The sequence below is a fragment of the Daucus carota genome, chromosome 1 (assembly GCF_001625215.2).
Source record: "Daucus carota subsp. sativus chromosome 1, DH1 v3.0, whole genome shotgun sequence".
NCBI lineage: Eukaryota > Viridiplantae > Streptophyta > Magnoliopsida > Apiales > Apiaceae > Daucus > Daucus carota.
In genome coordinates this window covers 54,912,077-54,929,320 of record NC_030381.2, presented here as the reverse complement: position 1 = coordinate 54,929,320, position 17,244 = coordinate 54,912,077, and the positions used below count along the sequence as shown (strand labels likewise).

Here is a 17,244-nt window from a genome sequence, read left to right as displayed (position 1 = left end):
TTCAAGTGAGAACCACTAGCAGGGTTCTGCAACAGAACTTAAGTATTAGTTAGGGTTCTGCATGGCAGGGTTCTGCAGCAGAACTTAAGTATTAGTTAGGGTTCTGCAGCAAAACTTTACATGTAAAAAAATGTTATGTATTATATTTTAAAATTATTTTTGAACACACACAACGATGAAAAAATATGAAAAAAACATATATTTAGATTTAGATCCCAAAAATTTATTTAAAATTTAGCCGCAGCGGAACCTTAGTGGTTGTATGGTTCTATTTTAAGGACTGGTTCTCTCTTGAGCGTGACCCTTAATTTCCTTGTATTTTGTATAAGTATCTATAATGATTATGTTTTTAAATTGTTCTATTTTAATCCTATGTTAATACATATATTTTTTAGATTAATAATTTTGCTAGCAAATAATAACATCTATTTAGAAATTGAAATACAAAATATTCGGATCATCTTGGTCGGCTGTTCGTTAAAAATATAGTCATGTAATATATTTTAAAGTGTTACTCTATTTTAATTAGCACACATTTGAATATAATAATTTAAATATATCATTTGGGACTGATATATTTATTTTAAGTTTTTAACCATTCTAATTATTAAAAATTCTATTAAAGAACTTATTTAAAAATAGATTACCTATTTTAACAATGCAATGAATTGATTTCTTTAGCTGTATTACAGATTCTCAAATAAATTTAAAACATAATTATAAAATTTTATACTACATTACAAAATTTGAATGATAAATTTCAAATAAATCTTAAAAATTACTCGTGAATCACATCAGTATAAGATATCATATATCGAATTTGTAATATTATTTTTATTAGAGCTAAATCATATAACATAAGTATAAAAAAATATTAATCTCCTTCATGTCCAAACTATATCGTCTTCACGTATATATGTCCATAAATCATGTCGATATGTCAAGAATTTCATATATTTAGTCTTAATAAGTCTCATTAGCTATGCAAAACGTTCTAAGATTATAACATCATCAAAAAAATATTAATCTCCTTCAAGTCAAAAACTATGTCGTCTTCATGTATATATGTCCATAAATCATGTCGATATGTCAAGAATTTCATTTATTAAACTACTACTATTAATAAGTCTCATTAGCTATGTCAAAAAATTCTAAAATAAAATCATATGTATGAATAATCACACTACTTTAATAAATTTTAGGAATATCATCATATATACGAAATCTGCAGATTTTGAACGTGTTTTTTCCCATTCTTGAGATTATCGGGTATAATTTCTACACGTTAGTGAACTCAAAATCGAAAACTTTCAGCAATGATGTTCTTGACGCATAGATTAACATATCAAAATTTCACTTCAATCCGTGAATTTTGATAGCCACATCATTTTCGAGGTCATTTTTATTTTTGATTTCTAAAACGTCAACATTGACTAACATTCGTTAGTCAAATTCTAACGAAGGAACGTGAGATCTTTTTTTTTTAAAATTAAAGGACATATTTCTTGGACCTTTTAGTTGCGTGACCTAAATCATAACCGTCTATAGCTGATGGAATAACGAATTAATTATCTCAAATTTAATTTTAAAAAATAAATAAAAGTGCAAGCTATATATGTGAATACATTTGATTTTTTCTCTTGAATTTTGTTTAGGGTTGTTTTCACAAAGTACTGAGTTTGGAAAGTTTTTCTCAAATATATTGTAACTTTTTAAAAATTGTTCCAAAATACAATCTTTCAAATAAAAATTGTAAAAATATTATTTTTTGATTTGTTTTTTAAAATTACGGATATTGCATTTGCAACAGCATTTGCAACTACTAGCAACCACAAGCAATTTTAAAAAATTTTATTAAATATTATATTCAATTACATAATAAGTTCCAAGTGTTTGCAAAGATTCAAATATGAGTGTATATATGTATGAGATTAGTATTAACATCACAAAAACAACATGAAAATCAACTAAAGTCAAAACTAACTAAAAGCAACTAAAATATTATTTGTATCTTTCTATTCCATCGTTACATAATTATTATTTTAATTATTATAAATAAAATATATTATTTTAATATGATAATATATGATAAGCAATCTTGCCACACATCTTTAGAGGTTGTCCACGTATAACCAATCATTTTAAATTGACCAGATCATTCTAAATACATTTTTTTCAGTATTATTATTGTTTATTTATATGATAGCACCTATATATTCTGTGAAGGGTTTGTTGGAGACACTCTTGTTCTCAGGAAACTTTCAATCAAAATATAAAATTAAATGGGCTCAAAAGGAGCTCTTAAATTACAATAGACCAGCCCAGTTGAATATGTTATAAAAATAAAGCAGACCCTAACCCTAATTAGTTTCCGCATTTCACTCATACCCTCTCTGTAGTGACCGCCGTCATTCATTCCGACTCAAAAATGGAGCCTATCAGACCAAATCCAACACTCTGCGACGATCTCATCAGTGAGATTCTCGTACGCGTGCCAGTGAAATCCCTAATTCAGTTCCAACTAGTCTCCAAAACCTGGCTTTCCCTAATCAAAGACCCGGTCTTCGTCAAAGCCCAACTCCGCCGAGCAATCAGAAGCGGAACTGATGAAACTCTTATGCTTGTCCGCTATTCATGTTCCACTTCGACGGAAAGTGCTAAGCTGAAGTTATCACTCTTTGACGTTGACTCTCGTCAAATTGTGTCCGAAACTAGGTATCCATATTCTCAAGGTGAGTCTAGATCCGTGCCTCGTTTAACACTTGTTGGTTCTGCTAATGGCATTGTTTGTTTGGTTCTCTTCGAAACTTCACGCCTAATTAATAGATTCTTTCTGTGGAATCCTGCTACTAGACAATCATTAAGAGTTGTTCCTGGTAGGGGCTTGAGTAAACCCCGCGCTCTAGGTTTTGGTTATGATCCAGTAGATGGGGATTATAAGATTGTTAGGGTTGTATCAGGGCCTTGTCTTCCAACTGAGGTGTTTTCAGCTAATAGGAATTTATGGCGAGATGTTCCTGATCCGATTGACAGCCCTGATCATGACTTCTTAAGTGGCCATTTCCATGTGTGTGTGAATGGATTTTTATGTGGTATTGACAAGGGCGTAGGGATGATGGTGTTTGATTTGAACAAGGAGGTCATGAATTGTGCTATTAAGCTCCCTGTTGTTGCTGCTGGCGGTATTGGTGTTGTTGGTGATAATGATGATGACTATGATGAGGAGTATTATGATGCTCAGCCTGAAACTCATATTATTGAGCTTGATAAGTCTATTGCTGTCATTACGTTGTGGGCTGATGCATTGAATGGTGATAGAACTGGTGGGAGATTGAACAAGAAGATTAACATGTGGATGCTGGATGATGATGCATGCCTGAAAGGTGGTGGAGTTGAGGCATCATGGACGATAATGTTTAGTATTGATTTAGCGATGCCAGCAGTACTCTATAATGGCTATTTCAGCAATGGGGAACTCCTACTACTAATAAGAAATCATGATGATTGCATGTGGATCTCGTGTGATGCTGACAAGAAAGAGGCCAAGATTGCTCGAGTTGAGATGGCTGATCATCATTACACTCACCGTCTTGCAAGGTATACAGAGAGCATGGTTTCACTCCCAGGATTCAAACAGATTAAGGACTGGAATGGCGGCGATGATGATAATTAAGTAAACACCGCTGATTCTGGTATTTTTATGCTACATACAAATGAAGCAACTCTGTCTTGTTAATTAGTCACCCTTAGTATGTTATTGTAGTCACTTTTCATAGATTGGCTATATTTATCTGCTCTAGATAGATGGCCACAGTGTTGCCTTTGTTGTTAACTTTCCATCTGTAATATTACTGGTCCAATTCAGTCGACTATCTATGTTCAGGCTAGCATAGATTTTAGTACTTCAAAAGTCATAATTGATTTCCAATATATATGAACACAGTAGTTACTAATTTACGTTGTCATTATTGATTTCAAAATACACATGAACACACTAGTTACTAATTTACTCTGAGTCACAGGGTTCGCTGCAATGTAATTCTAAGAGTCATGGACTAATTTGTCTTTGTTTGGTATTTATAGTATAATCAGTTAAAAACTCTTTAAAATTCCAAATTAATAATTATTAATTTATCGATAAATTAAATAACTCTCTAAATTAATAAATTTATCCGGTCCCGACATTATTAATTTATAGAGTTTTTACTGCAGTTAATTATAATCATGACGGCTTAATTATCTTATTTTTTATTTCTGATTTTACTGTTGTCTATTATATTAAATATATTTATGCCGCCTATCATCTATACTATATCATAATAAGCCAACATGGTATAATTTGTAGTCCAACTTTTTAGTTATATTTTTTGGTTTGGTACACTCCCTGTAATATTACAAGTCTACAACAACACGTGGAAGTCTATTACTCTTAAATTGTTAAATAGTTTTAAAATACTATAATAAGTGAATTGTAGTCCAACTTTTTAGTTATATTTTTTGATTTTGTACTTTCCCGTTAAATAGTTTTAAATACTAAAAACACACATGACAATACATTATCATATAATGTTTTATAAAAAAATTATAACATGTTAAAAATAAAATTATAAATATTCAATTTTGAATATCTTTTTTTAACAAAACCTTCATATAACATTTTTTAACTCTAACGTATTCTATTTCAATACAAACACTAATCATTAGGTAACACTTTTTAACTTTAATCTGTTACACAATAAATATATTTTTTCATACAAATGAAAATATACAAGATATGAAAAATCTGATTCAAAATAAAATGAATAACAATAATCACATATTAATAACAGAAAAATATTTATAAATAGATAATAAATTATAAAAGTTAAATTTTCACGTATAATCAGTTGGTTAATATAATTTAATGAAAATTCAACTCATTAATACTAAAATATTAATAAAATGATATTAAAATTTAAATAATAAATTATGAATTATATATCGCCCGTGCTTTGCACGGGTTATAGGCCAGTATATATTAAAGATGATTTTGCCGTCGAGTACTATGAGAAAATAATAGGGAATTTATCAAATATACCTCTTTTTGACATACTAATTACAATAATACTATCACCTTAAAAAGCTTGCAGATTTACGTTTACTACTTACTTATGTTTTGCAAATATACGGTCCCCTCCCTTTCATTCTTTATGCCTCTCTCATCTCTCTTTCCCACTCCGTCTTCTCGCTCTCTTTCAGTCGAAATGAATTGCGTTCTCTTTTTCTCTCTGTTAGAATATAAGATCCTGGAAAAGGCCATTCTCTAATGAGGTTTTAGATTAACTAGTTCCTTGACATGGTATCTCTAACACTCTCCCTCTCTTTCTTTAATCTCTCTCATCGATAAGTTGAACTGGGTTTCAAATTTTGGAGAAATCAAAATTGATTTAAACTCGACCAAAGGTTGTGTTGTTGGTGGTTGTATGTATTTGTGTGGTTGATTGCTCACGGTGGTTTCTTTGTTTGTCAGCGGTGCGTCGGTGTTGATGGGTCGGCAAAGTGGCAGGGTCAAGACCAAGGAGGTGAGAAGGCCGATCGAGAAAGAGAGAGAAGTACAAAGATATAAATAGACGGTAAGTATTGGTTGGTGATGGTTGATTTGAGTTGATTTTTGAGTTGTTTTAGTTGATTTTATCTTTGTGAGTTCATAATTGTTTTTTGGCCCTGCAGGGGTGCTTATTTGCAATCATTTGCAACTTATTATGCAAATAAATGTAATTTTCAAAAGATTTTTTTAAAATTGAATTTGTGGTTGCATATATGGTTGCTAGGAGTTGCAGATATGGTTGCAAATGCAACTTCCGTATTTTTGCAAATATTTTTTGAAGTATAGTATTTTTGCAATTTGTTTTAAAAAATGACAGTATTTTTGTAAAAAATCTTTTTGACTTGGGTATTTGTAAAAAAAAACCCTTAATAATAATAATATGATTAGATGCATGTGCTGGTCACAAGGAATCCCTAATAAAATTGCAAAATAACTTACCAAAAATAGTATTTTTATTAAATACCATTTTGTTTATCTTAGGTTGTATATAACGATTTTAGACAGTGTAAAAGTGTATCTCATATATATTTTTCAGAAAATTAACAATTTAAAGCTAAATTTGAAACTCAATATTCATATAATTTAAAATGTTAAATTTGAGAAATCTTAAGATATCTATTAGCTAATACAATAATATTATGGGGAGAATAATATAATTGGGAGTGTTCGCTAAAAATGGTTTACTAAATGATACGTAATTATTATTTTAGTTGTTATAAATAAAATATATTATTTTAATATGATAATAGATGATCAGTAATCTTTCTACACATCTACAAGGTTGGTCAAATATAACCAAACATTTCATATTGACTATATATTTTTTAATAGAGTGGATAACATGAGTACATTTAATTTTTCATATTATTATTTTTTATTTGAATGATAACAACTATACATTTTGTTAGTGAGTTTAGAAGGCTGGAGTCGCTCTTGCTCACAAGACAGTTTGAAATAAATGGGCCCAAAGGGAGCTTTTAAATTACAATAGCCAGCCCATTTGAATATATTGTAAGAATAAAGTTAAACCCTAACCCTAATTAGTTTCCGCATTTCACTCATACCATCTGCAGTGACCGCCGTCATTCACTCCTACTCAAAAATGGAGCCTCTCAGACCAAATCCAACACTTTCCAACGATCTCATCAGCGAGATTCTCGTACGCGTGCCAGTGAAATCACTAATTCAGTTCCAATTAGTCTCCAAAACCTGGCTTTCCCTGATCAAAGACCCGGTCTTCGTCAAAGCCCAACTCCGCCGAGCAATCAGAAGCGGATCTGATGAAACTCTTATGCTTGTCCGCTATTCATGTTCCACTTCGACGGAAAGTGCTAAGCTGAAGTTATCACTCTTTGACGTGGACTCGAAACAAATTGTGTCTGAAATTAAGTATCCGTATTCTCAAGGTGAGTCTAGATCCCTGCCTCCTTTAACAGTTGTTGGTTCTGCTAATGGCATTGTTTGTGTTGTCCTTCACGAAACTTCACGCATGGATAGATTCTTTCTTTGGAATCCTGCTACTAGACAATCATCAAGTGTTATTCCTGGAAGGGGCTTGAGTACATCCCGCGCTATTGGTTTTGGTTATGATCCGGTAGACGGGGATTATAAGATTGTTGTGGTTGTATCAGGGCCTTCTCTTCCGGCTGAAGTGTATTCGGCTAATAGGAATGTATGGCGAAAAGTGCCTGATCCGATTGACGGCCCTGATGACTTCTTAAGTGGCCATTTCAATGTGTGTGTTAATGGATTTTTATGTGGTATTGACAAGGGCGTAGGGATGATGGTGTTTGATTTGAACAAGGAGGTCATGAATTGTGCTATTAAGCTCCCTGTTGTTGCTGTTGGCGGTGTTGGTGATAATGATGATGACTATGATGAGGAGTATTATGATGCTCAGCCTGAAACTCGTATTATTGAGCTTGATAAGTCTATTGCTGTCATTACGTTGTGGGCTGATGCATTGAATGGTGATAGTGGTGGGAGATTGAACAAGAAGATTAACATGTGGATGCTGGATGATGATGCATGCCTGAAAGGTGGTGGAGTTGAGGCATCATGGACGATAATGTTTAGTATTGATTTAGCGATGCCAGCAGTACTCTATAATGGCTATTTCAGCAATGGGGAACTCCTACTACTAATAAGAAATCATGATGATCGCATGTGGATCTCGTGTGATGCTGACAAGAAAGAGGCCAAGATTGCTCGAGTTGAGATGGCTGATCATCTTTACACTCACCGTCTTGCAAGGTATACAGAGAGCCTGGTTTCACTCCCAGGATTCAAACAGATTAAGGACTGGAATGGCCGCGATGATGATGATAATTAAACACCGCTGATTCTGGTATTATTATGCCACATACAAATGAAGCAACTCTTGTTAGTCACCTTGGTATGTTATTGTAGTCACTTTTGATAGATCAGCTATATTTATCTGTTCTAGATAGATGGCCACAGTGTTGCCTTTGTTGTTAACTTTCCACCTGAATTACTGGTCCAATTTAGTCGACTATCTATGTTTGGGCTAGCATAGATTTTAGTAAACTTATAAGTTGGTTAAAATGTTCCCCTAATTGTTTTTTTCTAAATTATTTTTGATCTGATTGATCTTGTATTATTCACATTTCTATCGGATGCAGATCTATATATTTCTGGTGACAAAATGTTCATTTTTTTTTATCAAACTCAAAATATTGACGGACCATAAATCATTTTTATTACATGCTCCAAATTATAATCATTTAATGAGAAAAAACATACTAGAAATATTGACCTTGATATAACTTTTTTTAACTCTAACTTATTCTATTTCAATACAAACACTAATTAAGTAACACTTTTTAACTTTAATATGTTACACAATGAATATCTTTTTTCTTACATATGAAAATATACAAAATATGAAAAATATGATTCAAAGTTAATTGAATAATAATCATCACATATTAATAACAGAAAAATATTTATAAATAGATAATAAATTATAAAAGTTAAATTTTCACGTATAATCAGTTGGTTAATATAATTTAATGAAAATTCAACTCATTAATACTAAAATATTAATAAAATGATATTAAAATTTAAATAATAAATTACGAATTATATATTGCCCGTGCTTCGCACGGGTTATAGGCTAGTATATATTAAAGATGATTTTGCTGTCGAGTACTATGAGAAAATAATAGCGAATTTACCAAATATACCTCTTTTTGACATACTAATTACAATAATACTATCACCTTAAAAAGCTTGCAGATTTACGTTTACTACCTACTTATGTTTTGCAAATATACGTCCCCTCTCTTTCATTCTTTATGCCTCTCTCATCTCTCTTTCCCACTCCGTCTTCTAGCTCTCTTTCAGTCGAAATGAATTGCGCTCTCTTTTTCTCTGTAATCTCTCTCATCGATAAGATGAACTGGGTTTCAGATTTTGGAGAAATCAAAATTGATTTAAACTCGACTAAAGGTTGTGTTGTTGGTGATTGAATGTATTTGTGTGGTTGATTGCTCACGGTGGTTTCTTTGTTTGTCGGCGGTGCGTCGGTGTTGATGGGTCGGAAAAGTGGCAGGGTCAAGACCAAGGAGGTGAGAAGGCAGATTGAGAAAGAGAAAGAGAGAGAAGTACAAATATATAAATAGACGGTAAGTATTCGTGTTGGTGATGGTTGATTTGAGTTGTTTTAGTTGATTTTATCTTTGTGAGTTCGTAATATTATTTTTGGCCCTGCAGAGGTGCTTATTTGCAACCAGTTGCAACTTATTATGCAAATAAATGTAATTTTCAAAAGATTTTTTCAAAATTGAATTTGTGGTTGCATATATGGTTGGTAGGAGTTGCAGATGCAACCTCCGTATTTTTGCAAATATTTTTTGAAGTATAATATTTTTGCAATTTGTTTTAAACAGTGACAATACTTTTGTAAAAAATCTTTTTGACTTGGGTATAATTTGTAAGAAAAGCCCTTAATAATAATATGATTAGATGCATGTGCCTGTCACAAGGAATCCCTAATCAAATTGCAAAATAACTTACCAAAAATAGTATTTTTATTAAATACCATTTTGTTTATCATAGGTTGTATATAACGACTTTAGACTGTGTAAAAGTGTATCTCATATATATTTTTCAGAAAATTAGCAATTTAAAGCTAAATTTGAAACTCAATAATATTCATATAATTTAAAATGTTAAATTTGAGAAATCTTAAAATATTTATTAGCTAATATAATAATATAATGGGGAGAATAATAAAATGGGGAGTGTTCGCTAAAAATGATTTACTAAATGATACGTAATTATTATTTTAGTTGTTATAAATAAAATATATTATTTTAATATGATAATAGATGATCGGCAATCTTTTTATACATATACAAGGTTGGCCAAATATAACCAAACATTTTATATTGACTATATATTTTTTAATAGAGTGGATAACATGAGTACATTTGAGTTTCATATTAGTATTTTTTATTTGAATGATAACAACTATACATTTTGTTAGTGAGTTTAGAAGGCTGGAGTCGCTCTTGCTCACAAGACACTTTCAAATAAATGGGCCCAAATGGAGTTTTTAAATTACAATAGCCAGCCCATTTGAATATATTGTAAGAATAAAGTTAAACCCTAACCCTAATTAGTTTCCGCATTTCACTCATACCATCTGCAGTGACCGCCGTCATTCACTCCTACTCAAAAATGGAGTCTCTCAGACCAAATCCAACACTTTCCAATGATCTCATCAGCGAGATTCTCGTACGCGTGCCAGTGAAATCACTAATTCAGTGCCAATTAGTCTCCAAAACCTGGCTTTCCCTGATCAAAGACCTTGTCTTCGTTAAAGCCCAACTCCGCCGAGCAATCAGAAGCGGATTTGATCAAACTACTCTTATGATTCTCCGCTATTCATGTTCCACTTCGACGGAAAGTGCTAAGCTGAAGTTATCACTCTTTGACGTGGACTCGAAACAAATTGTGTCTGAAATTAAGTATCCGTATTCTCAAGGTGAGTCTAGATCCCTGCCTCCTTTAACAGTTGTTGGTTCTGCTAATGGCATTGTTTGTGTTGTCCTTCACGAAACTTCACGCATGGATAGATTCTTTCTTTGGAATCCTGCTACTAGACAATCATCAAGTGTTATTCCTGGAAGGGGCTTCAGTACATCCCGCGCTATTGGTTTTGGTTATGATCCGGTAGACGGGGATTATAAGATTGTTGTTGTTGTATGAGGGCCTTCTCTTCCGGCTGAAGTGTATTCGGCTAATAGGAATGTATGGCGAAAAGTGCCTGATCCGATTGACGGCCCTGATGACTTCTTTCTATGGCATTTCCATGTGTGTGTTAATGGATTTTTGTGTGGTATTGAGAAGGGTGTAATGATGGTGTTTGATTTGAACAAGGAGGTCATGAATTGTGCTATTAAGCTCCATGTTGTTGCTGCTGGCGGTGTTGGTGTTGATGGTGATGATGATGAGGACGACTTTGACGAGGATTTTTATGATGCTCAACCTGAAACTCGTATTATCGAGCTTGATAAGTCTATTGCTGTCATTACGTTGTGGGCTGATGCATCGCATGATGACAGAAATGGTTGGAGATATTTGGACAAGAAGATTAACATGTGGAGGCTGGATGATGATGCATGCCTTAAAGGTGGTGGAGTTGAGGCATCATGGACGATAATGTTTTGTATTGATTTGGAGATGTCAGGAATACTTCTAAATGGCTATTTCAGCAATGGGGAACTCCTACTACTAGTAAGACATGATGCTGATGATCATCACATGTGGATCTCGTGTGATGCTGACAAGAAAGAGGCCAAGATTGCTCGAGTTGAGATGGCTGGTCATCATTACACTCATCGTGTTGAAAGGTATACAGAGAGCCTGGTTTCACTCCCAGGATTCGAACAGATTAAGGACTGGAATGACCGCGATGATGATAATTAAGTAAACATAACTGATTGTGGTAATTTTATGCTACATACAAATGAAGCAACTCTGTCTTGTTAGTCACCATTGGTATGTTATTGTAGTCAGTTTTGATAGATTGGCTATATTCATCTGCTCTAAATAGATAGCTACAGAGTGTTGCCTTTGTTGTTAACTTTCCATATGTATTAGTGGTCCAATTCAGTCAACTATCTATGTTCGAGTTAGGTTATAGATTTCACTAAACTAAGTTGGTTAAAATGTTCCCGTAATTGTTTTTTTCTAAATAATTTTTGATTTGATTGATTTTGTATTCACATTTCTATCGATCGTTACCTGGATGCAGATCTATATATATATATCTCGTGACTGAATGTTTTTTGATCAAATTCAAAATGACCGACAATAAATCAGTTTTATTACGTGCTCCAAATTATAATCATTTAATGAGAAGAAACATACTAGAAATTTATTTTAGTTGTGTACTTGTTAAGTAATTATATATAGTTATCTTACTTTTATTTCTAATTTTACTATAAATATATCTATGCCGAGTATCATAGATATTAAAGATAATTTTGTTGTCGAGTACCACTAGAAAATAATAATGTGATCAGATGCATGTGCCGTTAAGAACTTTGTACACGAAATTCCTAATTCAACTTAAATTATACACCTATAAGGTAAATAAATGTCTTCTTACAACATAAAAAAAACATCTCGGTTATCCCGAATAATCATGAACACTACATATTTAATTTACAATAGGTATCGTTCTATATCTAATACGTGTATAAAATATATTCAAACTTTTATGTGACAAGTTCTATGGAGTACAAAAAGTACGCATAATAATTAATCAAAGAGTTGATTGATACCTTGCCTATATTTTTACTATATTTTGTCAAATGATTTTGTTAAAGTATATGAGTTAGACCTCACACAATTTCAATAGAAAAACTTCAATCATTGCAATTTATTTGCAATGATGAAAAGGAGATAATATATATAGCATAGCATGTACTTTTATTTATTTCTAAAATAAAATTTGAGATAATTAATCTGTGAATTCCTCAATTATCGTTAATGATTTAGGTCACTCAACTAAAAATCCAATAAATATGTCCTTTAACTTTCAAAAAATCTAATTTACGTTTTTTGTCAGAATTTGACTAACAGATGTTACTCAACACTGACCTGAAAATCGAAAATAAAATAAAAATGACTTGGAATATGCCGTGGCATTCAAAATTCACGGATTGAAGTGAAATTTTGATATGTTAATCTACACGTAATCTCAAGAACATGCGTGATAAAAGTTTTCGATTTTCAACTCACCAACACGTATAGAAATCTACCCGATAATCTCAAGAACGGGGGAAAAACACTTACGAAAATCCGCACATTTCGTATATATGATTTTATTTCTAAAATTCATACTAACAGTTTTTCAATGTTATGTTATGTATATAATTTTAGAACTTTTTGAAATAGCTTAAGGACTTATTAAGACTAGTTAAATACATATAATTCTTGACTTATCGACATGATTTATGGACGTATATACGTGAACATATATGTAGAACGATATAGTTTTTGACTTGAAGGAGATTAATAATTTATGATACTTGTTTTATATTATTTAACTCTAATAAAAATAATATTGCAAATCTGATATATGATATCTTAAATCTGATGCGATTCACAAGTGATTTTTAATATTTATTCGAAATTTATCATTTAAAATTTTGTAATGTCGTATAAATTTTTTACATTAAACTTTAAAATTATTTGAGGATCTACAATAGAGCTAAAGAATTTAGTGTATTGAAATGTTAAACTGATTATTTTTAATAAGCTCTTTAATAAAAAATTTTATAATTAGAATGGTAAAAATAAATATTATCAGTTCCAAGTGAATATTTAATTAAATTATAAAATTTAAATGTGTACTAATTAAGATGGAGCATCACTTTAATACATTACATTGACTGATTTATCGAATAACCGACCAAATCGGAATATTTAATATTTCAACTTCAATAATAAATATTATCACTAACAAAATTAATTATTTAATCAAAAAATTGAATTAGCATACATTAATTTTACGATAAAAAAGAACAACATAAAAACATAATCATTTCATATACTTATAAAAAATAAAAGGAAATGAAACGGATAAGAACACCATTTTTTTATTGAGACAATTAAAAAACAATCAAATCCAGACACTCGACTCGGCCGCTAACCCTAACCCTAAAAGTTTCCGCATTTCTTTCTCCCATCCAGGCATCCACACACTCCGCCGCCACCTATATCACCATCATCAACTGAGAGACTCAATCGGACTCTGCAATGGCACCAATCAGACCAAATCCGACCCTTTCCAACGATCTCATCAGCGAGATTCTCGTTCGCGTGCCAGTGAAATCTTTACTCCAGTTCCAATTAGTCTCCAAGACCTGGCTTTCCCTGATCAAAGACCCGGCTTTCGTCAAAGCGCAGCTCCGCCGAGCAATCGCAACCGAAACTGATCAAACCCTTATCATGACCCGCTACACATATATGACAGATGCTGAAAATGCTACTCTGAAATTTTCAGTCTTGGATGTTGATTCTCGTCAAATTGTGGCTGATCTCAAGTATCCGTATACTCAACGTGAGTCTCAACAAGTAGCTCCTGCTTTTCAAATTGTCGGTTCTGTTAACGGCATTGTTTGTGTTGTCTTTCACCACAATCTAGGCGAACATAGTTTCTATCTGTGGAATCCTGCTACTGGACAATCAAGAGCTGTTCCGGCATGTGGCTTGCGTACTTCCCGCGCTTTGGGTTTTGGTTATGATCCGGTAGATGATGATTATAAGATTGTTAGTGTTGTGTCGAGGCCTTCGCTTCCAACTGAGGTGTATTCGGCTAATAGGAACGTATGGAGAAAAGTTCCTAGTGAGGATTTTATGTTTGGCATTAATGGTGGCCTCATTCTAGGCTATTTCGATGTATCTGTTAATGGATTTTTATTTGGTGTCGAGGAGGATGCTATGATTGTGTTTGATTTGAACACGGAGGTGTTGAATTGTGCTATTAAGCTCCCTCCTGCTATCGCTTCTGCTATTGAAGCTGCTGATGCTGGTCTTGCTGTTATTGCTGCTGTTGGTGGTCACGCCCTCATTTCTTATGCAGCTCGACCTAAAACTCGTATTATCGAGTATAATAAGTCTATTGCTGTTATAACACTGTGGGCTAATGCACTGTATGATGATTGGACTGATCATAAGAGATTCAACAAGGCGATTAACTTGTGGAAGTTGGAAGATGATTCATGCCTTCGAGGTGGTGGAGTTGAGGCATCATGGACGCTAATGTTTAGTATTGATTTACCTATGCGGCCAGCACATCTTTTTAATGGCTATTTCAGCAATGGGGATCTCGTACTACTGGTAGCAAATGTTATTGACAGGTGGATATGGTGTAATGCCAGCAAGAAAGAGGCTAAGATTGTTCGAGTTGATATGGTTGATCATTGTTACACTCATTATCTTTACAGGTACACGGAGAGCCTAGTTTCACTTGCAGGATTCAAACAAATCAGCTGGAATCGTGGCTATGGTGATAATTAAGGAAACACCGCTATTCTGGTATCTCTATGCTATATGTCTTGTTAGTACCTTTGGTCTGTTATTTTAGTGACTTTTGAGAGATGTCTGCAGTATTAATTCTTTGCTCTTGATAGATGTTTTGTCAACTTTTCATCTGTATAATTCAGTAGACTTTTTATAATGAACTTTCTATCAGTTGGTTAAGGCATCGGAAGTCGACTTGTTATAATGTTCGTGCAAGCTGATAGATTTTCGTCAACTATGTTGGTTAAGATGTTCCTGCTAGCCTGGTGCTCCTTTTTTTCTGAATGAACTTTGTGTTGTTGATCTTAATTCTATTAGCCAAATTTATATCAGTACACGGATCCAGATCGATCTATATATGCAGTGTGACACAAGTCTTTAGATCAAACTCCAAAAGCCGACCAACGACATTAATATTAGATCGGGAAAATCGATTTTTTATCACTCAACTATTTATTTCTTTTAGAAACCTACCGCTCAATTTATGTTATAGTTTTTACAAATTAAATTTATCCAAATAAATCTTTGTTGATGAAATAAACAGTTGAGTGATAAAAAAAAGTCGATTTTTCATATTAGATAAATTTCATATAAAATAAGTCAGTCAACTATATAGCTTCTAGTAATCTATGTGACATAGTATGTGGCCTTGGAAAATAGGGTAGAAAAATGTTCGTTTCATTAAATTTTCTCGCTTGGAATTTATTGAAGAAGAGGTCTACTCTTTATAATATGTGGAATTATTTGCCAGTTGGTTTCTAAGTCTTCCCAAGTCCTCTTGACTCTGCCCTATATAAGGAGTCGAACTTACAATCTAAAATATTGTGACAAACATTGTAACATTAACATGTACTCAAGCACCAAAATGAGCTACTTAGCAGCACTTTCCCTGATCATCATTTCCACCCTCCTAATCACCACAAGAGCTGCCAACTTCAATATCCGAAACAACTGTCCTTACGTCGTATGGGCTGGTGCCTATCCTGGTGGCGGTCGTCAACTCAACCCTAATCAGGAATGGTCCTTGGATGTTGATCCAGGCACCCAATACGCTCGTATTTGGGGTCGAACAAATTGTAACTCTGATGCCTCTGTTTGTGAAACCGGAGATTGTGGTAGGCTTGACTGCACAGCATACGGCAAAACACCAAACACAGTGGCCGAATATGCATTAAACCAATTTCAAAACTATGATTACTACGACATTTCACTAATCGACGGTTTCAATATTCCTATGGAATTTGGTCCCACTGCAGAAGGTGCAGATGGATGCAAACTCAGTAGATGTACAGCCGATATCACCGGGCAATGTCCTGATCCGTTGAAGTTCCCTGGCGGGTGTAATAACCCCTGCAACGAATAAAGTATGATTTAAAAAGTTATTATTAACTTTTTATGTATAAATTTTAGATGATAAATTTTTATTCCAAAACAAAATTTTAAAACAATTTATAAAATCATTCCCAATCCTCCTGCCTTCGTCCGACGTCGTTTAATCTCACCCCTAAACCCAACCACCATGCCGCCGGTCAGACCTAATCCGACACTTTCCGACGACCTAATCAGCGAAATTCTCGCACGCGTTCCCGTAAAATCGTTCCTCCGTTTCAAATCCGTCTCGAAAACCTGGCTATCCCTAATCACCCACCTTGCTTTCCTCAAATCTCAGCTCCTTTACACTCTCTCAACCGAAACAAATTAAATTCTCATCCTCACCCGCTTCAAGCGCTACGAGGAGAACCGATTTCTACTCCTTGATACCGATTCTTGTTGATTTCATTGATCTCACAACTCGTCTATATCTCTGGAATCCTGCTACGAGACACTCGAAAGTTATTCCGACTTTTCGTGATGTTCGGAATGATGCTTTGGAGTTTGGGGTTTGGTTATGATCCGGTGGATCGGGATTATAAGGTTGTTAGGGTTGGGGCTCCGCCTTCTTTTGCCGAGGTTTATTTGTGTAATACGGATGTTTGGAGTAAGGTGAGTGATCCGGTTGATGTTCCTAGGAATGCGGATTTTGATGTGTGTGTTGATGGTTTTCTGTGCAGTGTTGGGGAGTATGGGATGATGGTGTTTGATTTGAACAAGGAGGT

General features: G+C 33.5%; 5 protein-coding genes across 5 annotated transcripts; all 5 read left to right on the top strand.

The window, feature by feature from the left end:
* The first annotated feature begins 2,428 nt into the window (after nucleotides 1-2,428).
* LOC135150638 (F-box/kelch-repeat protein At2g43445-like) lies at nucleotides 2,429-3,673 on the top strand. The gene has a single exon (XM_064087344.1). It carries the CDS (start codon nucleotides 2,429-2,431, stop codon nucleotides 3,671-3,673), a length of 1,245 nt encoding a protein of 414 aa, XP_063943414.1.
* A 3,016-nt stretch (nucleotides 3,674-6,689) lies between these two features.
* On the top strand, nucleotides 6,690-7,919 carry LOC135150635 (F-box/kelch-repeat protein At2g43445-like). Its single transcript, XM_064087342.1, has one exon. The coding sequence runs from the start codon at nucleotides 6,690-6,692 to the stop codon at nucleotides 7,917-7,919; it is 1,230 nt and encodes a 409-aa protein (XP_063943412.1).
* Nucleotides 7,920-10,291: 2,372 nt separating this feature from the next.
* LOC108225171 (uncharacterized) lies at nucleotides 10,292-11,542 on the top strand. Its single transcript, XM_017399991.2, has 2 exons — nucleotides 10,292-10,816; nucleotides 10,964-11,542. Exons 1-2 carry the CDS (start codon nucleotides 10,292-10,294, stop codon nucleotides 11,540-11,542), a joined length of 1,104 nt encoding a protein of 367 aa, XP_017255480.2.
* Nucleotides 11,543-13,882: 2,340 nt separating this feature from the next.
* LOC108225161 (F-box/kelch-repeat protein At3g06240-like) lies at nucleotides 13,883-15,145 on the top strand. Its single transcript, XM_017399980.2, has one exon. The coding sequence runs from the start codon at nucleotides 13,883-13,885 to the stop codon at nucleotides 15,143-15,145; it is 1,263 nt and encodes a 420-aa protein (XP_017255469.2).
* An 837-nt stretch (nucleotides 15,146-15,982) lies between these two features.
* On the top strand, nucleotides 15,983-16,526 carry LOC108204379 (osmotin-like protein OSM34). Its single transcript, XM_017373779.2, has one exon. The coding sequence runs from the start codon at nucleotides 15,996-15,998 to the stop codon at nucleotides 16,509-16,511; it is 516 nt and encodes a 171-aa protein (XP_017229268.1). The 5' UTR covers nucleotides 15,983-15,995; the 3' UTR covers nucleotides 16,512-16,526.
* Nucleotides 16,527-17,244: the final 718 nt, after the last annotated feature.